Genomic DNA, 26,464 nt, shown 5'->3' with positions numbered 1-26,464 from the left:
TCAGCATTGTTGGGTGGGAAATCTTTGGCCCTGTTTAAGAAATCAACAGCAATGTTGTTGACCAGCAGTGACCACAGGAAAATGACCGCTGGGAGGAGTGTAGAAAGAAGAAACGCCATGGTACACCTGCATCGGCACAACCAGACGCCTTCATCTGCCCCACCTGCAACACAACATGTCTCTGCTGTATTGGTCGCTACAGCCACTGGAGGCGCTGTAACTCTCCAACGATTTGACTTCACCCCCAAAGGTGCACTCCTCCATCGTCAACCCAAGACTGACGGATGCCCACCAGAATGCTGCTGAACTACAGCTCCCACCATCCTTGCCCATTGGCCTAGCTTACTGGGGTTGATGGGAGTTGTAGTTCAGCAATATCTGGCGTGCTAAAGGTTCCCGACCCTTGCATTTAAGCCCCTAATGCCTATTCAAGCATTTATGAGCAGCCCTATCAAAGATAATTATTCTCAAAAAAGTGAAGGATGAGCCAGATGAATGGTTTAGTTAAGGCTGGCTCCCTCATTGTCCTTCTGCCTGCAGGTGAATAATTTCTCATTCCAATAGACCTAAGGGAACTGTGTGCTTTTAATGAAAGGGCTGAACTCGGCATCCGAATCAATTTGCTTAGGATGATAGGGATTTTTTTTGCTGTTGGCTCGCTTCGGAGAGAGTGACTGACTCTCCTCCAGCCTAGGCCTCGCCAGACCCCGCGGACGCGTAGCAGAGCGCCGCGGCTCCGCTCCTCCTTTTCCTCTCCAGCCCTTCCCCTAGGAAGGCCGCCCCTCCAACTTGCACGAGGCCTCGCGGAGCAAGGCAGGCCCTGGAGGAGGAGGAGGAGGAAGGAGGAGGCGCCGGCGCCGGGGAGGAGCCAGCGACGCCGCCGGATTCGCGCTCTCCTGTCGCTGCCGGCCCGGGAGTAGCGCAGAGCGCGCGCGACTCGCCAAGAGACGTAGCGAGCTTCCCCGAGGCGCGGCTGTTCCCGAGTGAGTACCGGCAGAGGTCGGGGCATCATAAAATGGCGGGAAGGCGCCGCCGGGGGGGGGACACTGCCAGGAGGGATGCGCCGCGGTTGTTGCACCCTCGGGACGCCTGGCTTCCTCGTCGCGGCGAAGGGGAGGAGGGAAGGAGACCGGAACGCCCGGGCTTCTTACAAAGGAGGGGTGGGAGATGCAGCCCGGACTCCTGGGTTCCTGTTCAGGAGAGAAAAGGGAGGAGCAGGCAGGATGTAGGCAGGCAGGACGCCTGGGTCCCTTTTCAGGAGGGAAAGGAGAGTGCAGCCAGGACACCTGGGTCCCTTTTCAGAAAGGAAAGGAGAGTGTAGGCAGGACACCTGGGTCCCTTTTCAGGAGAGGAGGCAGGCAGGACGCCTGGGTCCCTTTTCAGGAGGGTAAGGAGAGTGCAGGCAAGACGCCTGGTGTGTGGCTGTTTAGGGATTTGTCAGGATGCCTGGCTTCTTATTAAGTGGGTAATCAGGATGTGTCTGAAGATCATTCGACTGGATCATTCGACATAGCGGGCAGCTACCACATAAATGTTACACATTCCGTATGTTACACATTCCGTCCTTCTCACGGGAACGGAGGTTAAAGAGTGATCCTCTGGGCTATTGCAGTACAGTACATGCTAATGGGTAACTTAGGCATACTTTTCTGTGTTAGCGATCACATGGTACAGTCTGGATATTGGACTTTGTTTTATTTCGGTGTTTTGTTTTGGTTTTTTTGTAGGAGCATGCGAATTATGTCATTAAGGCTGCAATCCTAATTACACTTACTAGGAAATTAGTCCCACTGAGCAAACATGCTTGGGATTAGAGTGCAAAATACCTAAAGTTCTCTCTGTGTGTGTTGGCTCTGAAGGATGGATGATTTCCAGAATTTTTTGTTTTAATGTGTGTGCTGCCAGGATTCTTGGATCCTTCTGTAGTATCTGTAGGAAGATGGAATTCTTGGTATTATGTGTGACAGTTTGAAGCATAGCCAGGACCTCTGTTTTTTGGTGGAGTTATTCCCCTGAAAGGTGGAGAAAAGCATGTGTTGAAGAAGGGTCCCTGTGCTGTTTTAATTTTTAAAAATTCAGTAGCATGATTCTTTCAGCCCATTGGGGTACCCAAGTAAGTGTTTAGCTGCCTCTCTGTGTTGTGGCTCTATGGCTTTCCACTTCTGAAGGTAGTGGTGTTTGGAAATGAAGGTGAAGAGGATCCTTATTTAGATTGAAGGGTGGGGAAGCATTTTTAATAGGGTTTCTTGTTTAGTCTTTTGCTGGTTCAGGCACAACATGTTTTCATTCTTGCTGGTAACCCACCCACAATCCAGGGCTGCAAATACTGTTCTACTGTATATATCTTTCACTTTCTGTTCTGTAATTGTGCAGTGCCCTTCTGCTGTTCGTGAAACAATTATTTCACATGTGAAATAATCAACATGTGAACTAACATTAACCAAATCAGGTCCTCCTTGATTATAACCTATGGCAACCAAGTCACTTTTGGTTCTTGGAATTTAATAATAATAATAATTTATTATTTATACCCTGCCCATCTGGCTGGGTTTCCCCAGTCACTTTGGTTTAGCTAGCTCAGATGCATTGCTTCGTATAAGCAGAATTCCAAATGATAGCCTGTGCCAGTCAGTCTGCTTTGCACATGGTCACATATTTCCACAGGGGGAACTGCTGTCAAAAAAGACCACTTCCAATCAAGAAACAGACCAAGGTACTGTATTTTGAAGCCTGTGGCAGAAAATCCAAATGGTACCCACCATAGTGGCGTGAATTATAATAAGCCAAATAACTGATAATTTGATGGCCTTATAGAATCACAAAATCTGCTGCCCGAGTCCAGCAGTTTCTCCCTACCTAATGGTAGGGCTGGCTTTGCTTTCAGATGTGAAACCTTGGGTATTACTTCATAGTGTCATGCAAACATATGGACTGGCATAAGTGCAGCTGCCAATATATTACCCTCTGCTGCTCTTACTGTTCTAAGGCAGAAGCCCTAATTCTATATGTGGCTATGTGATGCCTTTGAAGTTAAAGCAGCCTTCATATTTTCAGTTATTAAGTGGACTGCGGCCAAAAGATTTCCCTGACGCCTACACTTGACTGTAAATGAGATTTGAAGCATGGTCTCCCAGTGACGGTTCAATGTTGTGTTTTGCATCTGTTGATGGTTCCATGCTGTTTAGAAAATCGCCACATTTGCTTGGGCTGAGTATAAGTGCATTCTCAAACTGCGGGTTGCAATATACAAAATTCAGGCATCCATTGATGGAAGATTCCATGGGATTACCAGGTTTCATTGGGGACAGTTGCTGACTGTGCGTTCCGTGAGAATTTTAGCAAGTGCATGCATTCTTATCACTGCAGCTTTGCCAAGACAGAAGAAGCTATGTATCCTGAAATTTCCTGTTCACAAACATTTACTTTTTAGTAGCGCTCCTTTTGGCTTTCTTACCATGGAGATCTGAAGATTCCAATTTTCTCCATTAGCCATCTCTCAATCAACAAAATAGCTACTGCCACGTTTAAATGTGAAGGGGTATGTAAGGCCAGTTACAAAAATTCAGTTTTGTGCAGAACGATTTCAGTGCACACACATTGCTTTCCATGTTGTTGTTTAGTCGTTTGGTCAGACTCATGTTTGTAGCTTCGAGAACACTGTCCAGCCATCTCATCCTCTGTCGTCCCCTTCTCCTTGTGCCCTCCATCTTTCCCAACATCAGGGTCTTTTCCAAGGAGTCTTCTCTTCTCATGAGGTGGCCAAAGTATTGGAGCCTCAGCTTCACGATCTGTCCTTCCAGTGAGCACTCAGGGCTGATTTCCTTAAGAATGGATAGGTTTGATCTTCTTGCAGCCCTTGGGACTCTCAAGAGTCTCCTCCAGCACCATAATTCAAAAGCATCAATTCTTTCCATATTAACGTCAGAAGTAGTGTATTTGAAGAAGTGTGCATGCACACGAAAGCTCATACCAATGACAAACTTAGTTGGTTTCTAAGGTGCTACTGGCAGGATTTTTTCTTATTTTGTTTCAACTACGTCAGACCAACATGGCTACCTACCTATAACTAGAGGTAGGAACATACTGTGTCGCAGTGCAGGAATCTCAGCTAGATCATACATGACATTTTCCAGTTCAGTCCAGTTCAAGATCCTGGTACTTTCCTTCTAAGCTGTAAATGTTCTAGGTCAGGCATGGGCAGGGTGGATTTGATTTAAATCAAACTGATTTAAATCACGATTTAAATCATGATTTAAATCACTAGTCAGTAAGGCTTGATTTAAATCATAGTTGATTTAAATCATAAAGACTAATTCTTGCTGGTATAACTTTATTATGCAAGTAGATGAAGATTTTTAGAATAACAACTTTTCATATTAGTTTTTTATCCCCAGTTTAATAGGTTAATCATTCATATTTGGACAACTTTACTGTTGTACTTAGGAAGGAGAAAAATAATCATTACCTTAATAATAACAATTTAAATAGATTTATTCAACTGAAACAATAACATCCATGTTTGTTAACTAATTTGGCTAAACAAAAACAAAATATATATATTTTAAGAAACTTAGACTGTCAGCCCAGCCTACACATGAAAAACTTAAATACTGTCCAAACAATCAGAAAAATATTGTTTCTATTCTATTCACTGAACTTCTTGAAACTTAGCACTGAAGGGGTTGTTTCTGTATTCATAGGTTTGTAGAACAATAGGATTAAGGTCTTTTTCTCAACTCTGTTCATGTTATAACATTTTTGCTGTGAAGAAGAGGCATGTGATCTCTGTTGAGTCAAATTCAGTTTTGAGAACTGCAAAAGTAAACCAAGCACCTGTGATAATATCTTGTAGGCAGAGAAACTGCCCAATAATCTTACAAAAACCTCTGGAAGAGGTGAATGGATTAATGGAATTTATTTACCCCCAAAATTAAACATATACAACCTTATACTACATAATTAAAAAAACTAATCTTTATTTCATGATGGAATAACCTTTGGATGGTAATATGCTTTCCTCAAAAAGCATTTTATTTAAAAAAATCCAATTTAAAGCAAAAAAATCCGATTTAAATCAAAAAAATCCGATTTAAATCAAAAAAATCCGATTTTTTTGATTTTTTTAAAAAAATCATTGATTTTTATCCACCCTGGGCATGGGCAAACTCGGCCCTCCAGATGTTTTGGGACTACAATTCCCATCATCCCTGACCACTGGTCCTGTTAGCTAGGGATCATGGGAGCTATAGTCCCAAAACATCTGGAGGGCTGAATTTGCCCATGCCTGTTCTAGGTCCTGCTTAACTAAGGGGGCTCCCTCTGTCTTTGTCTTCGTTAGCCAAATTATCAGCTTTGCAGCCCTGCTTGTTCTGTAGTATGATATTCATTGATTCATAGATTTGCAGAGTTGGAAGGGACCCCGAGGGACATCTGGTCCAAGCCCTTGAAATGCAGGAATCTCAACTAGATCATACATGACAGATGGTCATCCAGCCTTTGCTTAAAAACCTTCAAGGAAGGAGAGTCCACCACCTCCAGAGGGAGACCGTTCCACTGTCAGACAACTCTTACTGTCAGAAAGCTCTTCCTGATGTTTAGTCAAAATCTCCTTTCTTGTACTTGAATCCATTGGTTTGGGTCCCAGCTTCCGGAGCAGGAAAAAAACAAGCTTGCTCCATCCTCCATGTGACAGCCCTTAGATATTTGAAGGTGGTTAGCACACATCCTCTCAGTTTCCTCTTTTTCAGGCTACACGTACCCAGCTCCTTCAACCGTTCCTCATAAGGCCTGGTTCCCAGACCCTTGATCATCTTGGTTGCCTTCCTCTTTACATGTTCCAGTTTGTCAGTATCCTCCTTAAATTGTGCTGCCCAGAACTGGACACAATACTCCCAAGTGTGGTCTGACCTAGGCAGAATAGAGCAAGGTTATGACTTCCCTTGATCGGGACACTCTTGATTCAGCCTAGACTAGCATTAGCTTATCTATCACACTGTTGACTCATGTTAAGCTTATGCCCATACGTGTTGTGATGGACAGGTACCTGCTGGATTAGATAGCAGGTGGCCTTTCTTTTTAGCCACCAAATTAGTTCTAAAGGTAAAGGTAAAGGGACCCCTGACCATTAGTTCCAGTTGTGACCGACTCTGGGGTTGCGACGCTCATCTTGCGTTATTGGCCGGGGGAGCCAGCGTACAGCTCCCAGGTCATGTGGCCAGCATGACAAAGCCGCTTCTGGCGAACCAGAGCAGCACACGGAAACACCATTTACCTTCCCGCTGTAGCGGTACCTATTTATCTACTTGCACTTTGACATGCTTTCAAACTGCTAGGTTGGCAGGAGCTGGGACCGAGCAACGGGAGCTCACCCCGTCGCGGGGATTCGAACCGCCGACCTTCTGATCAGCAAGCCCTAGGCTCTGTGGTTTAACCCACAGCGCCACCTGCGTCCCATCAATTAGTTCTACCTATTTATATATTTGGGGTAATCAAAGTGGCATCCTCCAGGTGTACTACAACATGCATCATCCCTGACCATTGTCCAAGCTGACAGGGGCTGTTGTCCAAAGACATCTGGAAGGCACCATGTTGGCTTAGCCGTGGGAGACGGCAATGGCTAGTAAATCAGACCCCATAGCATTTGGGAGGTGCAAGGCACCGTCCACAAAACACTGCAGCTTTTCATCCTCCGTTCATTAAAGAAAGTCTTCAGATGGTCTACATCAGGGGTTGGCAAACTACAGCCCGTGGGCCGGATATGGCCCAAGGGGGTCTTTAAGCTGGCCCCCGGCCCTTTCTGCCCGCTCGGTCAGTCCCCGCGTGGAGCTAAACCAACTTCCAGGACACAGCCATGACTTCCTATTGGCTGCAGGAAGCGCCTCCCCCGCCATGACTCTGAAAGCCAGCGGGCAAAGAGTGGCAGGTGTGTGTGCAAGGGTGTGCGTGCTCCCGCGAGCGCGTCCATGCGCTCTGCATGCGGGCGATCCGGCCTGCCAGCGGAAAAGTTTGCTGACCCCTGGTCTACATAGTAGTAGTCATGATGCAAATACCAGCATATGGCCTGAGTCTGTGGAATTTTGAACATTTCGAGCTTTCCCTGTTTCAGTGGGTAGATGGGAATGTGGGTTTTGTTTTTAAAGAACCCTTGTGGAACAGGGTAAGACCCACTTGCAGCACAAGACTGTAAACGTTTAGCTTGGAAGTAAGTCCCGGGTAAGTATAGGATTGCACTGAATTAATGAACATAGAATAATAGAATCTTCGATTTAGAAGGGACCCAAGGGTCATCTAGTCCAACCCCCTGCAATGCAGGAATCTAAGCTAAAGCATCCTGCGGGTTTAGGGTGGTATATAAATTCTAATCATCATCATCATAATCATCATCATCATCCATGTCTAAGCTAAGTTCATTACCTTCAGTAATGAGTAAAACTTAGCTGAATACCACTCAAGGAGTATTTGTGAACCCTGCCCACATGCTCAGTAGGATTGGGTAATATATCAATTTAACCGGTTCAAAGTCCATACTGTGATGTCGGTTTCATAGTTTTTGAGCTGGCAACATATTGTGAATTTCATGTGCGCTCTGAAAAAAACCACAATGTGGGGAAAACCGTGAAGCCAGCCAATGCCTCTACATAGCTGCGTCCTTATTTCAGACATTGTGATATATCAGAATATCGTTATATTTAGCTGGTGATAATATCATAATGTTGAAAACAAGCCCTAATTAATGTTCAGCCTGGGGCAGAAGGGAGAAAACCGTGCAGGGAAAGTCACAAACAGTGCAAAAACAGTAGCTACCCTTCCAGCTGTTTGTGAAAACACAAATGCAGCCCATTAGTCTGAAACAGGATGAGATTATAGTACAGTAGTTATCACCATAAAGGGGGCTAGGTGAACAAATTGAAGGCATGTGCTTAAAAATAATCAATACTTTGTCGTTGTTTAGTCGTTTAGTCGTGTCCAACTCTTCGTGACCCCATGGAGCATAGCACGCCAGGCACTCCTGTCTTGCACTGCCTCCCGCAGTTTGGTCAAACTCATGTTCGTAGGTTCGAGAACACTGTCCAACCATCTCATCCTCTGTCGTCCCCTTCTCCTTGTGCCCTCAATCTTTCCCAACATCAGGGTCTTTTCCAGGGAGTCTTCTCTTCTTATGAGGTGGCCAAAGTATTGGAGCCTCAGCTTCAGGATCTGTCCTTCCAGTGAGCACTCAGGGCTGATTTCCTTCAGAATGGATAGGTTTGATCTTCTTGCAGTCCATGGGACTCTCAAGAGTCTCCTCCAGCACCAGAATTCAAAAGCATCCATTCTTCGACGATCAGCCTTCTTTATGGTCCAGCTCTCACTTCCATACATCACTACATACATTGACCCCTTCATGGATCAATGCCTTGTCGTGGCGAAGGGGCTTGAATAACTCAGAGAAGCTATGAGCTATGCCATGCGGGGCCACCCAAGGTGGACAGGTCATAGTGGAGAGTTTTGACTAAACGTGATCCTCCTGGAGAAGGAACTGGCAAGCCGCTCCAGTATCCCTGCCAAGAAAACTCCATGGACAAAGACAATCAATACTAGAGTAGTGCTAAATAGCCAAGTGGTGGGTCATTGAAAGCATTTAAAGACTGCTCATTAAATGGTATGCTTTTGTTGCTGTATTTTAGATGCTTTCTGACTACTTATGCTGCCTAGGTTCTTTTGTAACTCTAATCTCTCTGAACATTTTCCTTTCCTTTCCTTTTTAAAAACAAAAATGCTCATGCAGGGAGAGATTCAGCACAAATGCTGATGTAGTTCTCCTTGGAGCTAGGACACATACTCCCATCTGTTACATATATAAAATATCTTGGTGCCATAGGCAGGGATCTTAGTATAATGGGATGCAATTGTCATTCTGCAAACAGCTTGAATGTTGTGCATGGAGTTGTGCAAGGAAAATTACAGCCTCCTTTTCAGTTGGTTGGTGTTTTTTTTAAAAAAAATCTCTTTCAAATTCCCATTTTTGTATTGTTTGTAAAATCTTCAAGGTTTTAAAAAGCCAAGGTACCTCTGAGTAGTTGTTCATACAGGTAGGACATCATCCATTTGCGATAATCTGGGAGCAGCCGACACACTCAGTGTTAGGACACATGGCTTTGTCCTAGGCTCAGTCTCTGGTGCCTCCAGTTAAAAGGTGAAAGACCGTGAGCTGGATGTTGCTGAACTACAACTCTCAGCTGGCAGAGGTCGATGATACAGCTGTAGTTGTGCAACACCCAGAAGGCCACGGGTTCCCTACCCCTGGGCTGGATGGACCAGTGGTTTGACTCACTGTAAGGCGGGACGCGGGACGTGGATGGCGCTGTGGGTTAAACCACAGAGCCTAGGGCTTGCCGATCAGAAAATCGGCGGTTTGAATCCCCACGACGGGGTGAGCTCCCGTTGTTTGGTCCCAGCTCCTGCCAACCTAGCAGTTTGAAAGCACGTCAAAGTGCAAGTAGATAAATAGGTACCGCTTCAGCGGGAAGGTAAATGGCATTTCCGTGTGCTGCTCTGGTTTGCCAGAAGCGGCTTAGTCATGCTGGCCACATGACCTGGAAGCTGTACGCCGGCTCCCTCGGCCAATAACACGAGATAAGCGTCGCAACCCCAGAGTCGGTCACGACTAGACCTAATGGTCAGGGGTCCCTTTACCTTTACCTTTACCTTTAAGGCTGTGCTCTATCTCTGTAACTAACAGAACTGATCACTCTAATTCTGTTTTCATTCGTTTTTATTCTGTCGAAAGGTTTTGCAGCGGTGTGTGAATCATTACCTGACATTTGCACAAGCTGGGCCTTGTGTAATGAAAACCACATAGGTATCACTTTAGGGGATCGCTGCAGAGGCATAATAACTGTACCATTGATAAGCTTACGCGTGTGTCCTCCTACCTTTTCCTTTGCAAACAAAGCGAAGCACCAGCTCAGATTTCTAGACGCGAGCTTAAAATTATTTTGTCGACAGCTGGTCAGAATCCTGACCGTTCATATTTCCATCTTTCAGCACCTAGCTTCCCTCCTTCCTTTTAGGGTTGGGTGTAGGTACGCTGGTTGCTTTGAGGAGCAGTATGGGTTTTAACACCATGGCAGTTTTCTCCCTGCACCTCTACAACACCCTGTGTCCAGGGTAGGGTACTTGCTTGGCAGGCATGTAATGCCAGATTCAGGCTGCCCACAATCTACATTCTCCCCCCTCCCCCCAATTTCAGGCCATCTGTGCTTTGCAAATAGCTGGTCCTTCATTCGCTGTCATGCACAAAAGCACACAGTTCGTCTGTCGTCCGTCCCCCCCAAGCTTATCTGTGTAGATCTGTGGGGTCATCATTCTCTCTCATCAGATAATCAATCTGATGACCAGGAAGAGGACAATTTGTACCCTTAGCACTGTGCTTGATTTACATTTCTCTCCCCTCCCCTCCCCTCCCCCACTGCCATCAAAATTGGTGGACCCCTCCCTTGGGAAGCAGGAGAAACATTTGATCGTGAAAATGAAGGGAAAGAAAAGAAAAAAACTTTGAAAGAAAAGTCTAAAAAAAGAATAAAGATTTTTTTTAAAAAAAACGTTGTTCTTCCAATTATTAATAGGAATGCATTGAAATTCAATTAATGCGTTCCTATGGGCAAAAAAAAAAATCAAAAAAATTTCAATGCATTCCTATGGGATTTGCTAGACAAATTTTTCGTTATAAGAAAAGACCCATGGAACGAATTAAATTCGTCTAGCGAGGCACCACTGTACAGCCCTAGAATTTCCAGGCTAAGGTTGTTTGGCGGAGTCAGCTTGTTTAAAAAAAGAAAAGGCAATGTTCTAACTGCATGCGATTGTCGCTGTGCATAACTTTGTTCCTTCCTTGAAGTGTTAACGTTTTCTAACCAGATTTCTAGATTGTTAGCAGTCCTGGAAACCTACACCAAATCAATGAAGCATCTGCTGTCTGCGCCTCCCTTTTGCCTGTGCAAACGGATGGGAAGAGGCTTGCCTGAACTAATTGCTTTGATAAATTATTCATTCTGGTGCTTCGCAGCAGGCTGGCGATCAAATGCTGTCTCTTCTGCCTGCGGAGGAGACAAGAAGATGTAAATCTTCCTTCCCCTGCAAAGAGCAGTGATTTAGGCATCTTGTAATGCCAATATGGGGTCATTAAAGGGAATGGGAACCAGTCACAAAAGCCGAGCTGGTTGATGCCGACAGACTTACTGCTCTTCCTTTCTCAAAGGAAGACTGGAGGAAAATGCCCACAACATCTGACTGTGGTTAATTTCCAGTGGGATAGTTCTTTATCTCCCTCTGTTGTCCGCAGTAAACTTTCTCCTGCAGTGAATTCATCAAAAACTTTCAGTTTTGTTTCCCATGGTTGATGGTTTCGCCATAAGCTGTGTTCTCAGAAAACATGGCTCGCAATAGAAAGCTCGCATAAACCAGGGGTCAGGAAACTTTTTCAGCAGGGGACCGGTCCACTGTCCCTCAGACCTTGTGGGGGGCCAGACTATTTTTGGGGGGGAGGGGAACGAATTAATTCCTATGCCCCACAAATAACCCAGAGATGCATTTTAAATAAAAGCACACATTCTACTCATGTAAAAACACACTGATTCCTGGACCATCCACGGGCCGGATTTAGAAGGCATTTGGGCCAAATCCGGCCCCCGGGCCTTAGTTTACCTACCCATGGCTTAAACCAAGCATGTCCAAAGTCCATTTCGGGGGCCTATTTCCTGGGGTAAGATCCTAAAAAACCCTCAACAACTTTGGTCGGCCGTATGGTTGGCCCTCACAACCCTTCACTTCATCAAATCTGGCTCTCTTTGAAAAAAGTGTGGACACCACTGAACTAAACCTTCAAGCTGTTTCCTCCCTCCACCCGCTTCGCAAAGTGAGGTCTTAGTGGGGAAAAGAGGAATAATAGATTCTTACAGGTGCTTTAAAGACAAGGTGCTTGGATTACGGTGGGCAAAGATGGAGATCTCTCGGTGAAATCCATTAGCCCCACATCCTCATGTTTGCTCCCCCTTTAGCTTTCTAAAAAACAGTTGCTATTGGGTCTGAAGGTATGAATGCAGCGGGGAGCCCGCCTCTGTACACACCAGGTGCTCTCATGATATGCAACCTTGCATGGTCTGGGTTCTCAATCACACAGGGTTGGGAGTCCGTGTGTTGCTTAAGCCTCAGAGCTCTTGTAAGGAACTGAGGAGCCAAGGCATCTGCACTTGCCTGCTCAACAGACTGGAGAACTCAATTCCCAAATCTAGAGGGGAGCCTGGCTGTGACAATTACATGGATTGCTTTCTTTGTTTTCATGGATTGCTTTCATGGATTACATGGATTGCTTTCTTGGTTCAAAATTAGTCAAGGAGTTGACATCAGTCAGTTGCCTTCACTATACAGTTGTACCTTGGTTGACGAACATCTTACGACTCAAACGTCTTGGCTCCCAAACGCTGCAAACCCGGAAGTGATGGTTCCGGTTTGCGAGCGTTCTTTGGAACCCAGACGTCCGACGCGGGTTCCAATTGGCTGCAGGACCTTCCAGCAGCCAATCAGAAGCCTTGCCTTGGTTTCTGAACGTTTTGGAAATCGAACGGACTTCCGGAACAGATTCCGTTTGACTTCCAAGGTATGACTGTACTACTGAAAACCTTTTTCTTTAGGCAAGCCTACCAAACCTAGATGGGACGCGGGTGACGCTGTGGGTTAAACCACAGAGCCTAGGGCTTGCCGATCAGAATGCCAGTGGTTTGAATCCCCGTGACGGGGTGAGCTCCCGTTGCTCGGTCCCTGCTCCTGCTAACCTAGCAGTTCGAAAGCACGTCAAAGTGCAAGTAGATAAATAGGTATCGCTCTGGCGGGAAGGTAAACAGCGTTTCCATGTGCTGCTCTGGTTCGCCAGAAGCAGCTTAGTCATGCTGGCCACATGACCCGGAAGCTGTACGCCGGCTCCCTCGGCCAGTAAAGCGAGATGAGCGCCGCAACCCCAGAGTTGTCCGCCACTGGACCTAATGGTTAGGGGTCCCTTTACCTTTACCAAACCTAGATAGCATATAAAAACAACCAACCACTTAGAGGTTTTATTTATGGTGAAGTGGTATACAAGTTTTGTTAAATAAATAAAATGAACATTTTCTGATGTTGACACAACTTCTGCGTGTTTTCAGTCCTACGTAGTAGGTACAACCAATGGCATGGTACGATTTGAATATGTCACACAGATTGTGGGCAAAGCTACTGTGCCAGAATGCCATTTGGCGATGTTGGTCTTAGCTTGGGGTGGCTTAGTCCCGGCCTGATCTGGACACTCCCCCTTCCAAACATTTATTTTCTGGTCTTCCCTGCCACCCCCAATATGGGTGGCAGCAAAAAAAGGGGTGTGTGTGTTCAAAGTAGATACAGTGCCTTGATGAGGATGCAAATAACCAGTCATCAGATCAATCGTTTGATGGGTAGAGAGGGGCAATTACCTTTCTCTTAACTGGGGACTCAGCTAGTCTTTGGAAGAATTTACAGAACATTACTGAATATAAGAGAACATCTTCTTCTGCTCCAGAGAAAGTCAGGTTCGAAAGTCAAGCATTATCAACTAGTGCCATTCAGTTGGCGCCAGAGGCACCAACAACCACCTCAACCTGTTCTGAAGTCACTCTGCTGGCGATCTTGAAATAGTGTTCTGCACACTTTGTATAAAGTACTTTTACATTGCAATGTAGCCGAAACAAAATTCCAAGTACTGTATATTAGTACATGGCCAATAAATTATTATTCTATTCTATTCTATTCTATTCTGATTCACACAGATTCTCTAGAGGAGAGTGTGTGTATTGTGTGTGTTCCTCTGGCCGAAAAAGGTCAACTGCCCCTATTTTAGCTGCTTCTATTTTATCTCTGCCCCTTCCCAAACCCATCTGCCTATGAAAGGATGGTGAGCCAGTTATGTCAAGGCTGGAAATAAAGATTGCTACAACTAATGAGATGGATTTTTGCAGAGGGTGGTTTGTTTTTACTGTGGAGAGTTCATGTTTGCCTGTGGAAATGTGGGTCGACGTTTGGACCGGTTTGTAGTTAGCCATTCCTGTGAGATTGCAAAGAAGCTGAGCGTCTTGTCCTCCCCCCCCCCCTGCGTTGCTGACTTGAGAGCCCCTATTATATTGCACAATTGTACTGGAAGCCGCATTCTTCCAAAGCACTCGCAAAGGATCCCAGTTTGAAGCTGAAGAGCAAATGCTTTTCCGGTTCTGAGCTCCCTATAGTTACTAAAGTCTCCAAGGACAAAACCGTGGTATTGTTATGGTTGTGTGTTGTTGTTTTTTAAAATCTTTTCTGCATGACTAGAGAGTAGGAAGAGATCAGACTGAAAAAAATGTTTTTAATGCCAAATCGGTGGGAGTGGAGTACCAATTTGCCCTCAAATACAAAGCCTGGGCTGTGTGTTAAGATCAGCAAAGGGGGCCCTCATGCTTGTTCCACCACCCTCAGACACTGTGTGGGTAGGTGGCTTGGCAAAGGGGCATTCTCTGTGGCAGCTCCTAAGTTGTGGAATGCCCCCTTCCCATGGCAGTCTTCACGGTACAGCTTTTGGAGAATGCTGAGGGAGCAGCACTTTATCCTGGCCTCTGACATCTGAGATGTGTGTTTTCAGCACCGCACCCAGTTACTGTGAACATAATTTATGTTTTAACTTCTTAATTCTCCTCTCCTTTCTTAATGGTTGTAACCCGCCCTGGGACCTGCTGGTGAAGACTGGTAATAAATAATAAAGTTTATGAAGCTGGTGGTTGTGTGTTGTTTTGTCTCTAGCCCATGGCAGTGGCTATTGCTGTTTGATTCTCAGTGCGGGCTCATTTCCAGTCGATGAGCTCCTGTACAGGACACACATGGGTTAATGGCAAACCCTCCCCTATCCTGGAACCCTTCAGATGTTATTGGACTTACATAATTATAATTTTATTATTTATACCCTGTCCATTTGGCTGGGTTGCCTCCCTTCAATCCCTGAACGTTGTCCGTGCTGACTAGGCCCGATGGCTGTTTTATGTAGACCAAAACATCTAGAACAGGGTTTCCCAAACACGGGTCTCCAACTGTTTTTTGGACTACATTTCCCATCATCCCTGACCCCCCTGGTCCAGCTAGCTAGGGATGATGGGAGTTGTAGTCCAAAAACAGCTGGAAGGGCCAAGTTTGGGGAAACCCTAATCTAAAGGCCACCAGCTTGGGGCAGGGGGATTTCGAGGTGTATATCCATGCCATCGATTCACATGTCCAGAGCGAAGGATTCCCTTGGCATATGTTTGTACGGGGCAACCTTTGAAAACCGCCTGCTTTTGCCCAGATAAAATTACGTGGACCATTTTTAAAAAGTGTGGATCACCTTCAAGAGACCAAGTGCTCATTATTTTAACTCAGGCGGCTGCGTAATGATTTCAGGTTTTTCCCCTGCGAGGCGCAGCGCCTCTACAGCTGCAAAGGATGCAAGGAGGTCAGTGGCGGGAAGGTAATATTTTTTTTTTGCAGGTGATTGTACTTGAGTTCCTTTGTAGCTGGAATCCGAGGCGCAGGCAAAGAGCCTGCCTTTTGAAGGGGTAGAAACACCGCTCTCTTGTTCTTTCTCTTCTCCACCTTGAAAGTGCTCATAATCTGCTCTGCTTTTTTGTCTCTCCCACCCCCACCAGGGAGGAATAAGTTGTGGGTTGCATAAACTTTCAAAAGACTTCTGATAAACCCAGGCTCGCGCAGCTCGCGCATTGGAACAGATGGATAATGGAGACTGGGGATATATAGTAAGTATGCCGGCTGGGCTGTGGGGGGGGGGGGAAGCCAAGTTCTCCCAGGGGATCTCTGTGTGTCTGCTGTGCACATGTGTTTAAATCTGCCCTCCTGTGCTTCTTTACCACACAGCTGGCCCCATGCAAATGCTCCCATTTCTTCCAGTAGTAACACCCTGTATGTGTTGTTAGCTACACACCTATAGTCAAAGATTTGGCCAGTAGATTTCCTCTGACAGTTGCGGGCAGGGGTGGAGAAGCTTCTTCCAGCACGAAGGCATAGCTGCCAAGTTATCCCTTTTTTTAAGGGAAATTCCCTTATGCTGAATAGGCTTCCTCGCAGGAAAAGGGAAAACTTGGCAGCTATGCACGAAAGTCACATTCATTGAAGCTTTTAAGCAATGTTAGAAACTCAGATAATATAAGCTAGGCACCAAATGGCTCCTCAAACCAAGATTACAGCTGCCCAAATACCCGGTAGTTCTAGTTTCAGGTAGGTAGCCGTGTTGGTCTGACGTAGTCGAAACAAAATTTAAAAATTCCTTCCAGCAGCACCTTAAAGACCAACTAAGTTTTTTAATTTGGTATGAGCTTTCATGTGCATGCACACTTCTTCAGATACACTGAAATAGAAGTCCCCAGGCGCTTATATGTAGAGAAAGGGTGGGGAGGGGTATCACTCAGAAGGGTGGTGGAAATGGGTGATTGACTGACTAATAGCTGTTGACGACTGTAAAACGACTGTAATACTCCAGTTGTAGCAAACCCCAGGTGTCCTTTGCCTACATCCTAGAGACTATATTCATATCTGAGAAAGTTTTCATCTCTGCCTCTTTTCTTTTGAAAGAATGGGCATTATCCGTCAATAGCTCCTAATGCACTAGAACAGCTGAAATCTCACTTAATAAGGCCTGCACAGGTGAATCTCCTAATGCCAAGCATCCTTTTCAAAAAACCATGCCGCGGGCAATGGAAGAATTAGATTAGCATCTCACCTTGACTCAAAAGCACTCTCATGTCCTGCTTGTTTGTCCATGAATCTGCCCCTGCATGATGCCAACCTGGCCTTGTTTTTTCAGTGTCAAGAAGTCATTGATGTTTGCAGCCAGAAAGTTTTATCTCCAGCTTCAGTATAATATTTTAAAGGAGCCTTATTTTGCTATTTCTATTGACTCATCCCGGGGGGTTTCTCTGGGCAAGTCACGCATTTCTCCTAATTGGCTCTTCATTTCAGCATTTCGTTTGTTATGTAGCTCTTTTATTTCGACCTAAAAGAGATCCTTACTCAAGTCTGGTGCCGCTGGTCCTCTCGGCATTGGTTTCTTTTTTTGTGTGTTCGGCTGAGCTATTTCTGCCTAGTATATGTTGAATGTGCATAGAGCAAGGCGGGGGAGGGGAGAGGCATTGTGCTTGATTCCAGACTTTCTAGCCTGCTGGGCTACACTGCAAAGGCTAAGCAGGTTCCCTCCCTTCCAGACATATGCACACATTGTCACAAAAAAAATCTCCAAAAGGGTTGTGCAGCATTGTGGACAAAGGCACAGTGAGCTCATTCTTGGTTGAAATTGGCCGCATGGAGCCATTTAGTGCAGCTTCCAGGGGGGGTACCAGAATTGCATAAAGCCCAGTAGGGTTAATAGTAGACCAGTTGAAACAAATGGGCCTAAGCTAGCCATGGCCATGGATTTCAATGGCTCTGCTCCGAGTAGAGCTAAAATTGGGTGCAAACCAATGTGGCCTGTGTGCCAGGAGTGCCACAGGGAACAGTGGTTTGCGACTGATCCTGGGGTGCAAGTACCCTTTTTGCACCTCTTACCGGTACTTTTTTGCAGCTTTTGTAAATAAGGCCTAAAGAGGCAGTCACGCCTCCCTTCACCTGGTTGCCCACCTTCCTCTCCTCTTTGGACAAGAGGTGGGGACACTTGTGCGCAGTAAAATAATTGCACATGAGCAGCAGGGGCTGCACTGTGATCTCAAAAGGAAATGACAGGTCAGGTGAGAATGGGACGCAGAGCCAGGGCGATGTGGGATGAGTAAGATGCTGTGCCACTGATAGGTGGCTGCTTTCGGTCACCCGTCGGCAATTGTTCCTCGGCCCAAGAGAGCAGCTGATTATATGGCTAGATGAATGCGTCCCAGAGGATGGTACAGTTGTGTTCCAGATAGAATTGAAAGGCAGATAATAATTACGGTTCTGCCTCATTCCGTTTTTATTAGGGGAGGAATCCAGTTGGTGCCTTTGGGCTCAGACAAGGGTTTTTTGATTCAGGGGACAAGGCTAAGAGGACAGGCAATGGGGGGGGGGTTGTCCTCTCTCCCCTGCTCCCTCCTTGTCATAGCTGCCAAGTTTCCCGTTTTTTGCGGGAAACCCCCGTATTTTAAACTGTTTCCCGCTGGCAGCCCGGATTGGAAAAAATCCCGTAAATCCCCCGGATTTCCTACCTGCCAGTGAGGCTCCATTTTGGGTCCTGGCACCGCCCGATTTCCAGTGCCCAGACATGGGTAGCGTGGCACCGGAAGTCGCTTCTACGCATGCCTGGACATGCGTAGAAGCGACATCCGGTGCCGCACTACCCATGTATGGGCACCGGAAATCGGCCGGCGCCAGCACCGGAAGTTGCTTCTACGCATGTCCACTTCCGGTGCCGCGCCGCTGCTGATCCCACATTTTTCACTGGGAGACTTGGCAGCTATGCTCCTTGTGCCAACTGAAAATTGAGCTAGGGACCCTCCAGAACAGGGTGGCAGGTGGCGAGAGGGAGAGCTGCAGGAGGAAAGGCAGATCAGCAAAACTCCCCTCCATTTCTGTTCTTCTGGATCACCACCTCTTCCATGAGTGCAAGTTGGGCTCTACCCTTTGGATAATAATGCCCCCATACAGGGGGAAAGTGCAGTTCTTATTGCTTGCTTGCTTGCTTGCTTGCTTGTTTTTACAAGCAGTGATTTTTAAAATGGTTGTTTAAGGTACTTAATGGGATATTCATACGTTGGCTTGTGAGAGCTCTGAAACTTCTCCTCTCCCCTTCCGCAGATGACAGAGCCGGTCACTCTGAATGTGGGTGGCCATTTGTACACGACGTCGCTCACCACGCTCACGAGGTACCCCGACTCGATGCTGGGGGCCATGTTCCGGGGAGGCTTCCCCACTGCCAGGGACTCGCAGGGCAACTATTTCATTGACCGGGACGGGCCGCTTTTCCGGTACGTCCTCAACTTTTTACGGACGTCAGAGCTGACTCTGCCTCTGGACTTCAAGGAATTCGACCTGCTTCGAAAAGAAGCGGACTTCTACCAGATCGAACCCTTGATACAGTGTCTTAACGAGCCCAAGCCTCTGTATCCCGTGGATACCTTTGAGGAAGTGGTGGAGCTTTCCAGCACTCGCAAGCTCTCGAAATATTCCAACCCAGTGGCGGTGATCATAACGCAGCTGACCATCACGACCAAGGTCCACTCGTTGCTGGAAGGCATCTCCAACTATTTCACCAAGTGGAACAAGCACATGATGGACACGAGGGACTGCCAAGTTTCTTTCACGTTTGGGCCCTGCGATTACCACCAAGAAGTCTCCCTCAGGGTCCACCTGATGGAGTACATCACGAAGCAAGGCTTCACCATCCGAAACACGAGGGTCCACCACATGAGCGAACGAGCCAATGAAAATACGGTGGAACATAACTGGACTTTCTGTAGGCCGGCAAAGAAAACGGACGACTGATTTCACCCCTTCTTTCCCCGTTTTTGTTTGTTTACTGTCTAGAAGCTATGTAGTAGCTTCTCAGAACAAGGTACTGTATTAAGAGACTGGAGACCGGCTTCCACTTAAACAACGTTGGAGAATCTTTCTGCATCTCTCTCTTTCTCCATATATACATAGATATATATATTTTTGTTTTAAATATTTATTATGGATTCCTAAGGACCGGAGAATGGGCATGCTCCGGCCTCTCTCATCTCCCGTCACGTCGTGAGGAAATGTTTGCATGTGCCTGCTCATTCCATCAAAGAAACTTTTATTTTATTTTTTATTTTCACAAAGGGTGACGCAAGAGGGCATCCTTGGAAGGACTGTGAAATAATTACATTTATGTCAGAGGGCCTGGTATGGCTACTCTAGAGTAACGACTCCAGCATGGTCTTTTAAGGCTTTTATTAAGTGCTGATTATTTACAGTGTTCAGAGCAGTAAAAATGCATCCTTAAGGTGAGGTGTCAGAACTCCCGAATGGCGATTGGCGCGTTTTCTTCCAGCACCACAACTTTGGCAGACCCAACCTCTTCCCCCTACGTTTGCGTCGCAATTCGGGAGTTGGGGGGATTGGCCTCCCCCCCGTGCGTCCAACTTCCTGTCCCACCTGAGGCATGGGCTCCACAACCCTGCCTGAGCCTCGGACACCACTTCCTGACTCTCCGCTGGAGGCAGAGCTCTCCTTACTCTCTCCAGCGCTTGGTGATGGGCTGGAACTTAAGATGGGAGGGACTTCCCTGTATCCCTTGTCCCTCACATCCACCCCCCTCCCAGGCTCCTCTCTCCTCCTCCCCAGTGGCTCTCTGCTTGCTGGGGACGAGTGAAATCCCAAGAAGTCTGTGGCATCCGAGCCTGTGGGTGTGAAAATTTCCCCCCAATCCTGCGATCTCTCTCCTTCCCCCTGAGAAGACGGAAATCCCAAGAAGTCAGTGGCATCAGAGCTGGTGGGAGTAAAAATGTTCTGCCAGTCCTCTCCTGCCTCTGACGTCGTTGACCTCGGTGAAACCCACACCTCTTCTTCCGTGTCCTCAAATTCCGCTTCCCATCTCCATGGGGAGCTGCTGCCTGCTATCCCTTCCTCCTGCTCCTCCCCCTCTCCCTCCCTTTCCATGTGCCAGGGCTTGGGCCTGTGGGGGAACAGGGCGTGGAATTCTTCCACTAAAAATTCCTCAGGTACTTCCGTGGCCGGTATCCACTCATTGTGGGATGGCGGAGTGTCCTCCCATGCTATCAGGTACTCCAGTCCTCTCACCCCTCTCCTTGAGTCTAAAATCTCAGTTGCCTCATTGAGCTGTCGGGCGTTTCCCGTCTCCCCCCCTCCCTCTGGAGGCTGATCGCTGTCCCTGAACCTGGTACTTTCCCTGTACGGCGACAGCAGTGATCTATGAAACACTGGGTGCACTCTCATGTCCTCCGGCAGTGCTAGCCTGAAGGCTACCGGGTTGACCTGTTGCGTGACCGTGAAGGGGCCCAGCCTCCTGTGTGCTAACTTTCTGCATCGCCCCCTGGTGGGAAGACCTTCCGAGGATAACCAAACCTTGTCCCCCACCCTTATGACCTCTCCCGGCCGCCTGTGGCGATCTGCCCCCTTCTTATACGCTTCCTTGGCCCTCTCCAAGTGTTCTCTGAGCTGTTGGTGCACCGTCTCCAGGTCCTCTGCCCACTCCTCGGCCTGTGGGCCCTCTTCCTCCTCCTCCCCCTCCCTCTCCGGGAAAGATCTGAGGTCGCGCCCATAGTTGGCCTTAAAGGGCGACACCCCTGTGGAGACGTGCACCGCATTGTTGTAGGCAAATTCTGCCAGTGGCAGGCGATCCACCCAGTCCGTTTGCCTCTGGCTGACGTAACATCTCAGGTACTGCTGCAGAATGGCGTTGACCCGCTCCGCCTGTCCATTGGTCTGCGGGTGCCGAGCCGTCGACAAGCTGACCTCCACCTGCAGGAGGTTCATGAGCCGTCGCCAGAACCTGGAAACAAATTGGCGGCCACGATCCGAAATAACTCTTAAAGGCAATCCATGCAGTCGGAATACGTGGTCCACAAACAGTTTGGCCGTCTCTTCTGCCGAGACCGCCCTGGCACACGGTATAAAGTGGCACATTTTGGACATGAGGTCCACCACCACCAACACTGCGGTCTTGCCCCTGGACGACGGCAGGTCTGTGATGAAGTCCATGGACACTACTTCCCACGGCCTGTGCGGTGTGGCTAATGGCTCCAGCAAACCTGCTGGTGGCGCTCTGACCACCTTTGCTCGCTGGCAGGTGTCACATCCCCTGACATAATCCCGAACATCCTCCCGCACCCCTGGCCACCAGAAGTGTCTCATGACTAGGTGAGTGGTTTTGTCCCTTCCGAAATGACCCGCCGTTGGGTTGTCGTGCATCTGCTTGAGAACCTTACCTCTCAGCTGTTTGGTCGGGAGGTACAGGGCTCCCCTGTAAAAAAGCAAACCCCTCTTCTCCTCAAAGTCTTTGGCCTGCTCCCTCCCCCCTCTCAGGTCTCTGAAGATGCGGGTGGCAAATTCATCCGCTGCCGTCAGTGCTGTGAGTTCTGCCTCGCTCACCACTGCTGCACCGCATGACCATGCAGATGGGGGGAAAACGTGCCTGGGTGCTGGTGGCAACTCCTCCTCCATGTACTCTGGCTTGCGGGAGAGGGCATCCGCCCTGACGTTCTGCTCCCCCGGGATGTAGTGGATGGAGAAGTTGAAGTTCGAGAAGAACTCTGCCCACCGTATCTGCCGCTGGTTGAGCACCCTGGCCGTTCTCCAGAACTCCAGGTTCTTGTGGTCTGTGCACACCTGGATGGGGTGCTTGGCGCCCACCAGGAAGTGTCGCCAGTGCTGGAACGCCGCGTGGATCGCGAGAAGTTCCCTATCAAACACTGTGTAGTTGCGTTCAGGCTGGGTCAGCTTCCTGGAGAAGAAGGCACAGGGTCTCCACTCTCTGTTGGCGTCCAGTTGCAACAGAATCGCTCCCACAGCTTTATCAGAAGCATCTGTCTCCAGGCGTAGGGGCGCATCCTGCACCACGTGGAACAGGTGCTGGTCTGACGCGAACACCCTCTTGAGGCTTTCGAACGCTGCTTGTGCCTCTGGTGTCCACCTGAACTTCTGCTTGCCTCTCAGGCAGTCGGTGATGGGAGCCGTGACCCGAGAGAAGTTCTGGATGAACTTCCTGTAGAAGTTAGCGAAGCCTAGTAGTCGTTGGGCATCTTTGCGCGTCCTGGGGCTGTGCCAGTCCAGGATGGTCTGCACCTTGTCCTTGTCCATTGCCAGTCCCTTGTCTGACAGCTTGTAGCCCAAGAAGTCCACCTCCTTGGTGTGAAACTTGCACTTCTCCAGCTTCACATACAGGTGGTTGTCCTTCAGGCGCTGCAACACCTCCCTGACATCCTTCACATGCTGCACTGGGTCATTGGAATAGATAAGGATGTCATCCAGAAAGACCAGGCAGTTCTTGAAGAGGAGGGACCCCAGGACGTGGTGCATGAAGGCCTGGAAGCAGGCTGAGCCCCCTTGCAACCCGAAGGGCATCACCAGATATTCAAAAGAGCCCAGAGGCGTGAACATCGTGGTCTTCCATTCATCGCCTTCCCGGATCCTGATCAAGTTGTACGCCCCCCTCAGGTCTAGCTTGGTGAAAATCTTGCCCCTGCGTGCCGCTGTCAGGAGATCATCCACTCTGGGCATGGGGAAAGCCACTGGCTCTGTCACCGAATTCAGCCGTCTAAAATCCACCACCAGGCGGCGCTGTTGCGTGTCTTTCTTGTCCACCCAGAAGACCGGGCTGCCCCCTGCTGCCTTGCTTTCTCTGATGAACCCCCGCTTGAGGTTCTTGTCGATGAAAGCGCGCAGATCCTCCAGTTCCTGGTCTGACATGGCGTACAGCTTGGCTGGGGGTATAGTTGCCCCTGGCACCAGGTTGATCTGGCAGTCAAAAGGCCTGTGTGGGGGTAGGTGGTCGGACTCCGCTTCGCTGAAGACCTCCTGCAGGTCCCAGTACGGCTTGGGTATCGCCTCACCCCCTTTGACGTGCATGGTGGCCACCGTGGCTATCGGAGGCCCCTCCCCTGGTTGGTGCTGCATGCAATGTTCCAGACAAAAGTCCGACCCAAACGTGATGCATCTCTGGTGCCAACTTATGGAAGGGTCGTGGCGCGCCAGCCAGCTCATTCCCAAAACGATGGGGGGGTCTGAGATGGTCGTGACGTTGAAAGCCAGTGTCTCTGAGTGCCTTCCCACCGTCATTCTCATGGGGGGGGTTTGATGAGTGATGGCCCCTCCCAGCAACTCTCTGCCATCAATGGTGGCCACATGCAGGGGAAAATCCAGCTGCAGAAGTTGGATTTGGTGCTCTTCTGCAAAGTTTCTCGAGAAGAAGTTGGCAGATGCCCCACTGTCAATTAAGGCGAGGACTGACAGGGGGTAGCCATTTGGGAGCGTCAGCGTGACTTCTAGAACCACTCCTGCTCTGGGAGGGGTGGGCTGGCTCTGCTCCTCTCTGTGCGGGTGGGCGGGCTGGGGCTGTTCACTGCTGACTGTGCCTGGCTGCTGCCCCTTGTCTCCTGCAGCCAGGCTGTCTCGTTTCCCTGCTGTGGTGCTACGTCAGTGGGGGAAGGTACAACCGTTCCCGCCTTTCCTTGCCACTCCCTGCGATGAGGGCAGTCTCTGACGCGATGCCGGGGGGAGTTGCAGAGAAAGCAATTCCCTCCTCTTCCCTCCTTGCGTTTTGGCGCCGCCGGGGTTTGAAAAGCCCGCGCGCGCGCTCCCCCGATCTCCATCGGTTCCGGCTCTGGGCTTGGTCTGGGCGGGCGGTCCCTGGGGTGGGTTTTGGTGATGTGGTCTGTCCTGAGAGCGTGGGAACCAAGGTTTTGCTGCGCGCGTCGCTTGTTTGTCATACCATCTGGATTCCTGCCTCACCCCCACCGCTAGCGCCGCTTTGCTGAGCTGATCCATAGTCTGCGGTCTAGGACCTCTTGCCAGCTCATCCTTAACGTCTGCATGCAAACCTAGGTAGAAGGCTGATTTCACTGGCTCACTGTTCAGATCCCACCCCAGTTTGTGCACCAGCATGGTGAATTTCGCCCAGTAGTCTCTAACTGTCGATTTTCCTTGTGTTAGGTCATGAAGCTCCTGTTTAGTGGCCTCCATTTCACTGTCGCTAGCGTACATTAATTTTAAAGCTTCTAGAAATAAAGTTGCGTTCTTCATGCAAGGATTTTTTTGCGCGATGAGCGGTCTTACCCATTCCCGGGCGGCCCCCGTCAAATGCTCTATGATAAAGTAGACTCTGTGCGCGTCATCTGGGAATTCTGCTGCATGCAATTCCAGCGCATAATTTATCTCAGTCTCGAATCCGAGGTACTCCCTCGGGTCTCCGCTGAACTTGGTGACTAGGCTCTGTCCCCTTCTCACTTGGACTAGCTGCGGCTGGGGTGCCCCCCCACCTCTAGCGGCTTTCTCCTCTTCCAACTTTTTCTGCAGGTCTAATACCATCACCCTTAGCTGTTTCTCAGTCTCCTCTTTTGTCCTCACCTGGTCCACCAGCTTGTTCAGCTCCTCCTGCGCCCCTCGCGCTTCCTCCTGAGCGGCATGCAATTGCTGCTGTGCGTGCGCTGTGAGGGTCTGTAGCTCCTGCTTCGCTGCTTCAGCCTCCAGCCTCCAATGCTCAGCCTCTTGAGCGCTCATCGCTGCACTCCAAAGTAGCCAAAAAAGATTCGGGAGTTGCTGTCAGAGGGCCTGGTATGGCTACTCTAGAGTAACGACTCCAGCATGGTCTTTTAAGGCTTTTATTAAGTGCTGATTATTTACAGTGTTCAGAGCAGTAAAAATGCATCCTTAAGGTGAGGTGTCAGAACTCCCGAATGGCGATTGGCGCGTTTTCTTCCAGCACCACAACTTTGGCAGACCCAACCTCTTCCCCCTACGTTTGCGTCGCAATTCGGGAGTTGGGGGGATTGGCCTCCCCCCCGTGCGTCCAACTTCCTGTCCCACCTGAGGCATGGGCTCCACAACCCTGCCTGAGCCTCGGACACCACTTCCTGACTCTCCGCTGGAGGCAGAGCTCTCCTTACTCTCTCCAGCGCTTGGTGATGGGCTGGAACTTAAGATGGGAGGGACTTCCCTGTATCCCTTGTCCCTCACAATTTAGGACACGTTTTCCGTGGTGTTCACATAGTACAATGTAAAGTGCTAAAAATTGTCTCCTGGTTTTTAACCTGTGTTTAATCCGTCTAGTGCTATTACAAACCACTGGGAACATGCCAGAGGCTCCAGTCCAGTGTGAATTATCTCATGCGTAAGCTACACCAAAACGAATAAGAAACAGTACAAGAGACGTTTGCGTAGGAGAAGTTCTCTCTAGACTGTACCCAGATTTGTTAAAGTCCAGCTGGACAGAGGAAAAGCTACCATCATGTAATCTAACCTAGTTTTCATAAATCAGTGAGCAAGCAGTATTAAAATAATTGAGGTACCATCAGGCTTCTTCTGCCCCTGGTTTTATTTTCAGACAGTTATGAGAACTGTTTCTTTCCATGCATTATAAAACAAGCAGCCAAATATTACCTATGGCGATAAAAATACAGCTAGAAGTATTTCCATTGAATTTGGAATGAAATAATAAGAATCCCTGTGGCAGAACCTTTTTAAAAAAATGCCTGGTGCAATATTATTCCCAGGTGTAATGCTTGCCAACAAGAAGCTAATAAAAAAAAATGAAAATTACAGATTCGTTTTTCTTTGGTTTGGTTGGTTTTTTTTGCTCTCTCGAAATTATTCCAACATGCACAGGAGTAAATGAAAATGAAGAAGCATCTCTGAAAGAAAGAAAACTTTTTTAGAATCACTGGTTGGAATTTTCTAAGCAACCAAAATAATGACAGTGCTGCAATGAACTTCGTCAGGATTTAGGGATCGATATTACACATGGCAGCTG

At 48.3% G+C, this 26,464-nt stretch overlaps 1 protein-coding gene across 2 annotated transcripts; it reads left to right on the top strand.

Annotated features, from left to right (window-relative positions):
• The first annotated feature begins 797 nt into the window (after positions 1-797).
• On the top strand, positions 798-26,253 carry KCTD6 (potassium channel tetramerization domain containing 6). Of its 2 annotated transcripts, none has more exons than XM_060271283.2 (4): positions 798-983; positions 15,687-15,794; positions 18,811-19,868; positions 25,679-26,253. In XM_060271283.2, the coding sequence occupies exons 2-3, from the start codon at positions 15,768-15,770 to the stop codon at positions 19,495-19,497; spliced, it is 714 nt and encodes a 237-aa protein (XP_060127266.1). In that variant the 5' UTR covers positions 798-983; positions 15,687-15,767; the 3' UTR covers positions 19,498-19,868; positions 25,679-26,253. The 2 variants fall into 2 exon arrangements, with proteins under 2 accessions (XP_060127266.1, XP_088518750.1); XM_088662624.1 differs by lacking the exon at positions 798-983 and adding an exon at positions 1,257-1,387.
• Positions 26,254-26,464: the final 211 nt, after the last annotated feature.

Source organism: Zootoca vivipara, chromosome 2, assembly GCF_965207765.1.
Source record: "Zootoca vivipara chromosome 2, rZooViv2.hap1.1, whole genome shotgun sequence".
NCBI lineage: Eukaryota > Metazoa > Chordata > Lepidosauria > Squamata > Lacertidae > Zootoca > Zootoca vivipara.
The sequence above is the reverse complement of the archived record's forward strand: the minus strand, read 5'-3'. Positions and strand labels throughout refer to the sequence as shown.

What these genes read in the sequence shown, in the direction of transcription:
- KCTD6 (XM_060271283.2), top strand. Translation starts at nt 15,768, where the DNA reads ATGGATAATGGAGACTGGGGATATATA. An exon ending in ATGGAGACTGGGGATATATA is followed by an intron (nt 15,795 to 18,810) that starts GTAAGTATGCCG and finishes CCCCTTCCGCAG; the next exon opens with ATGACAGAGCCGGTCACTCT.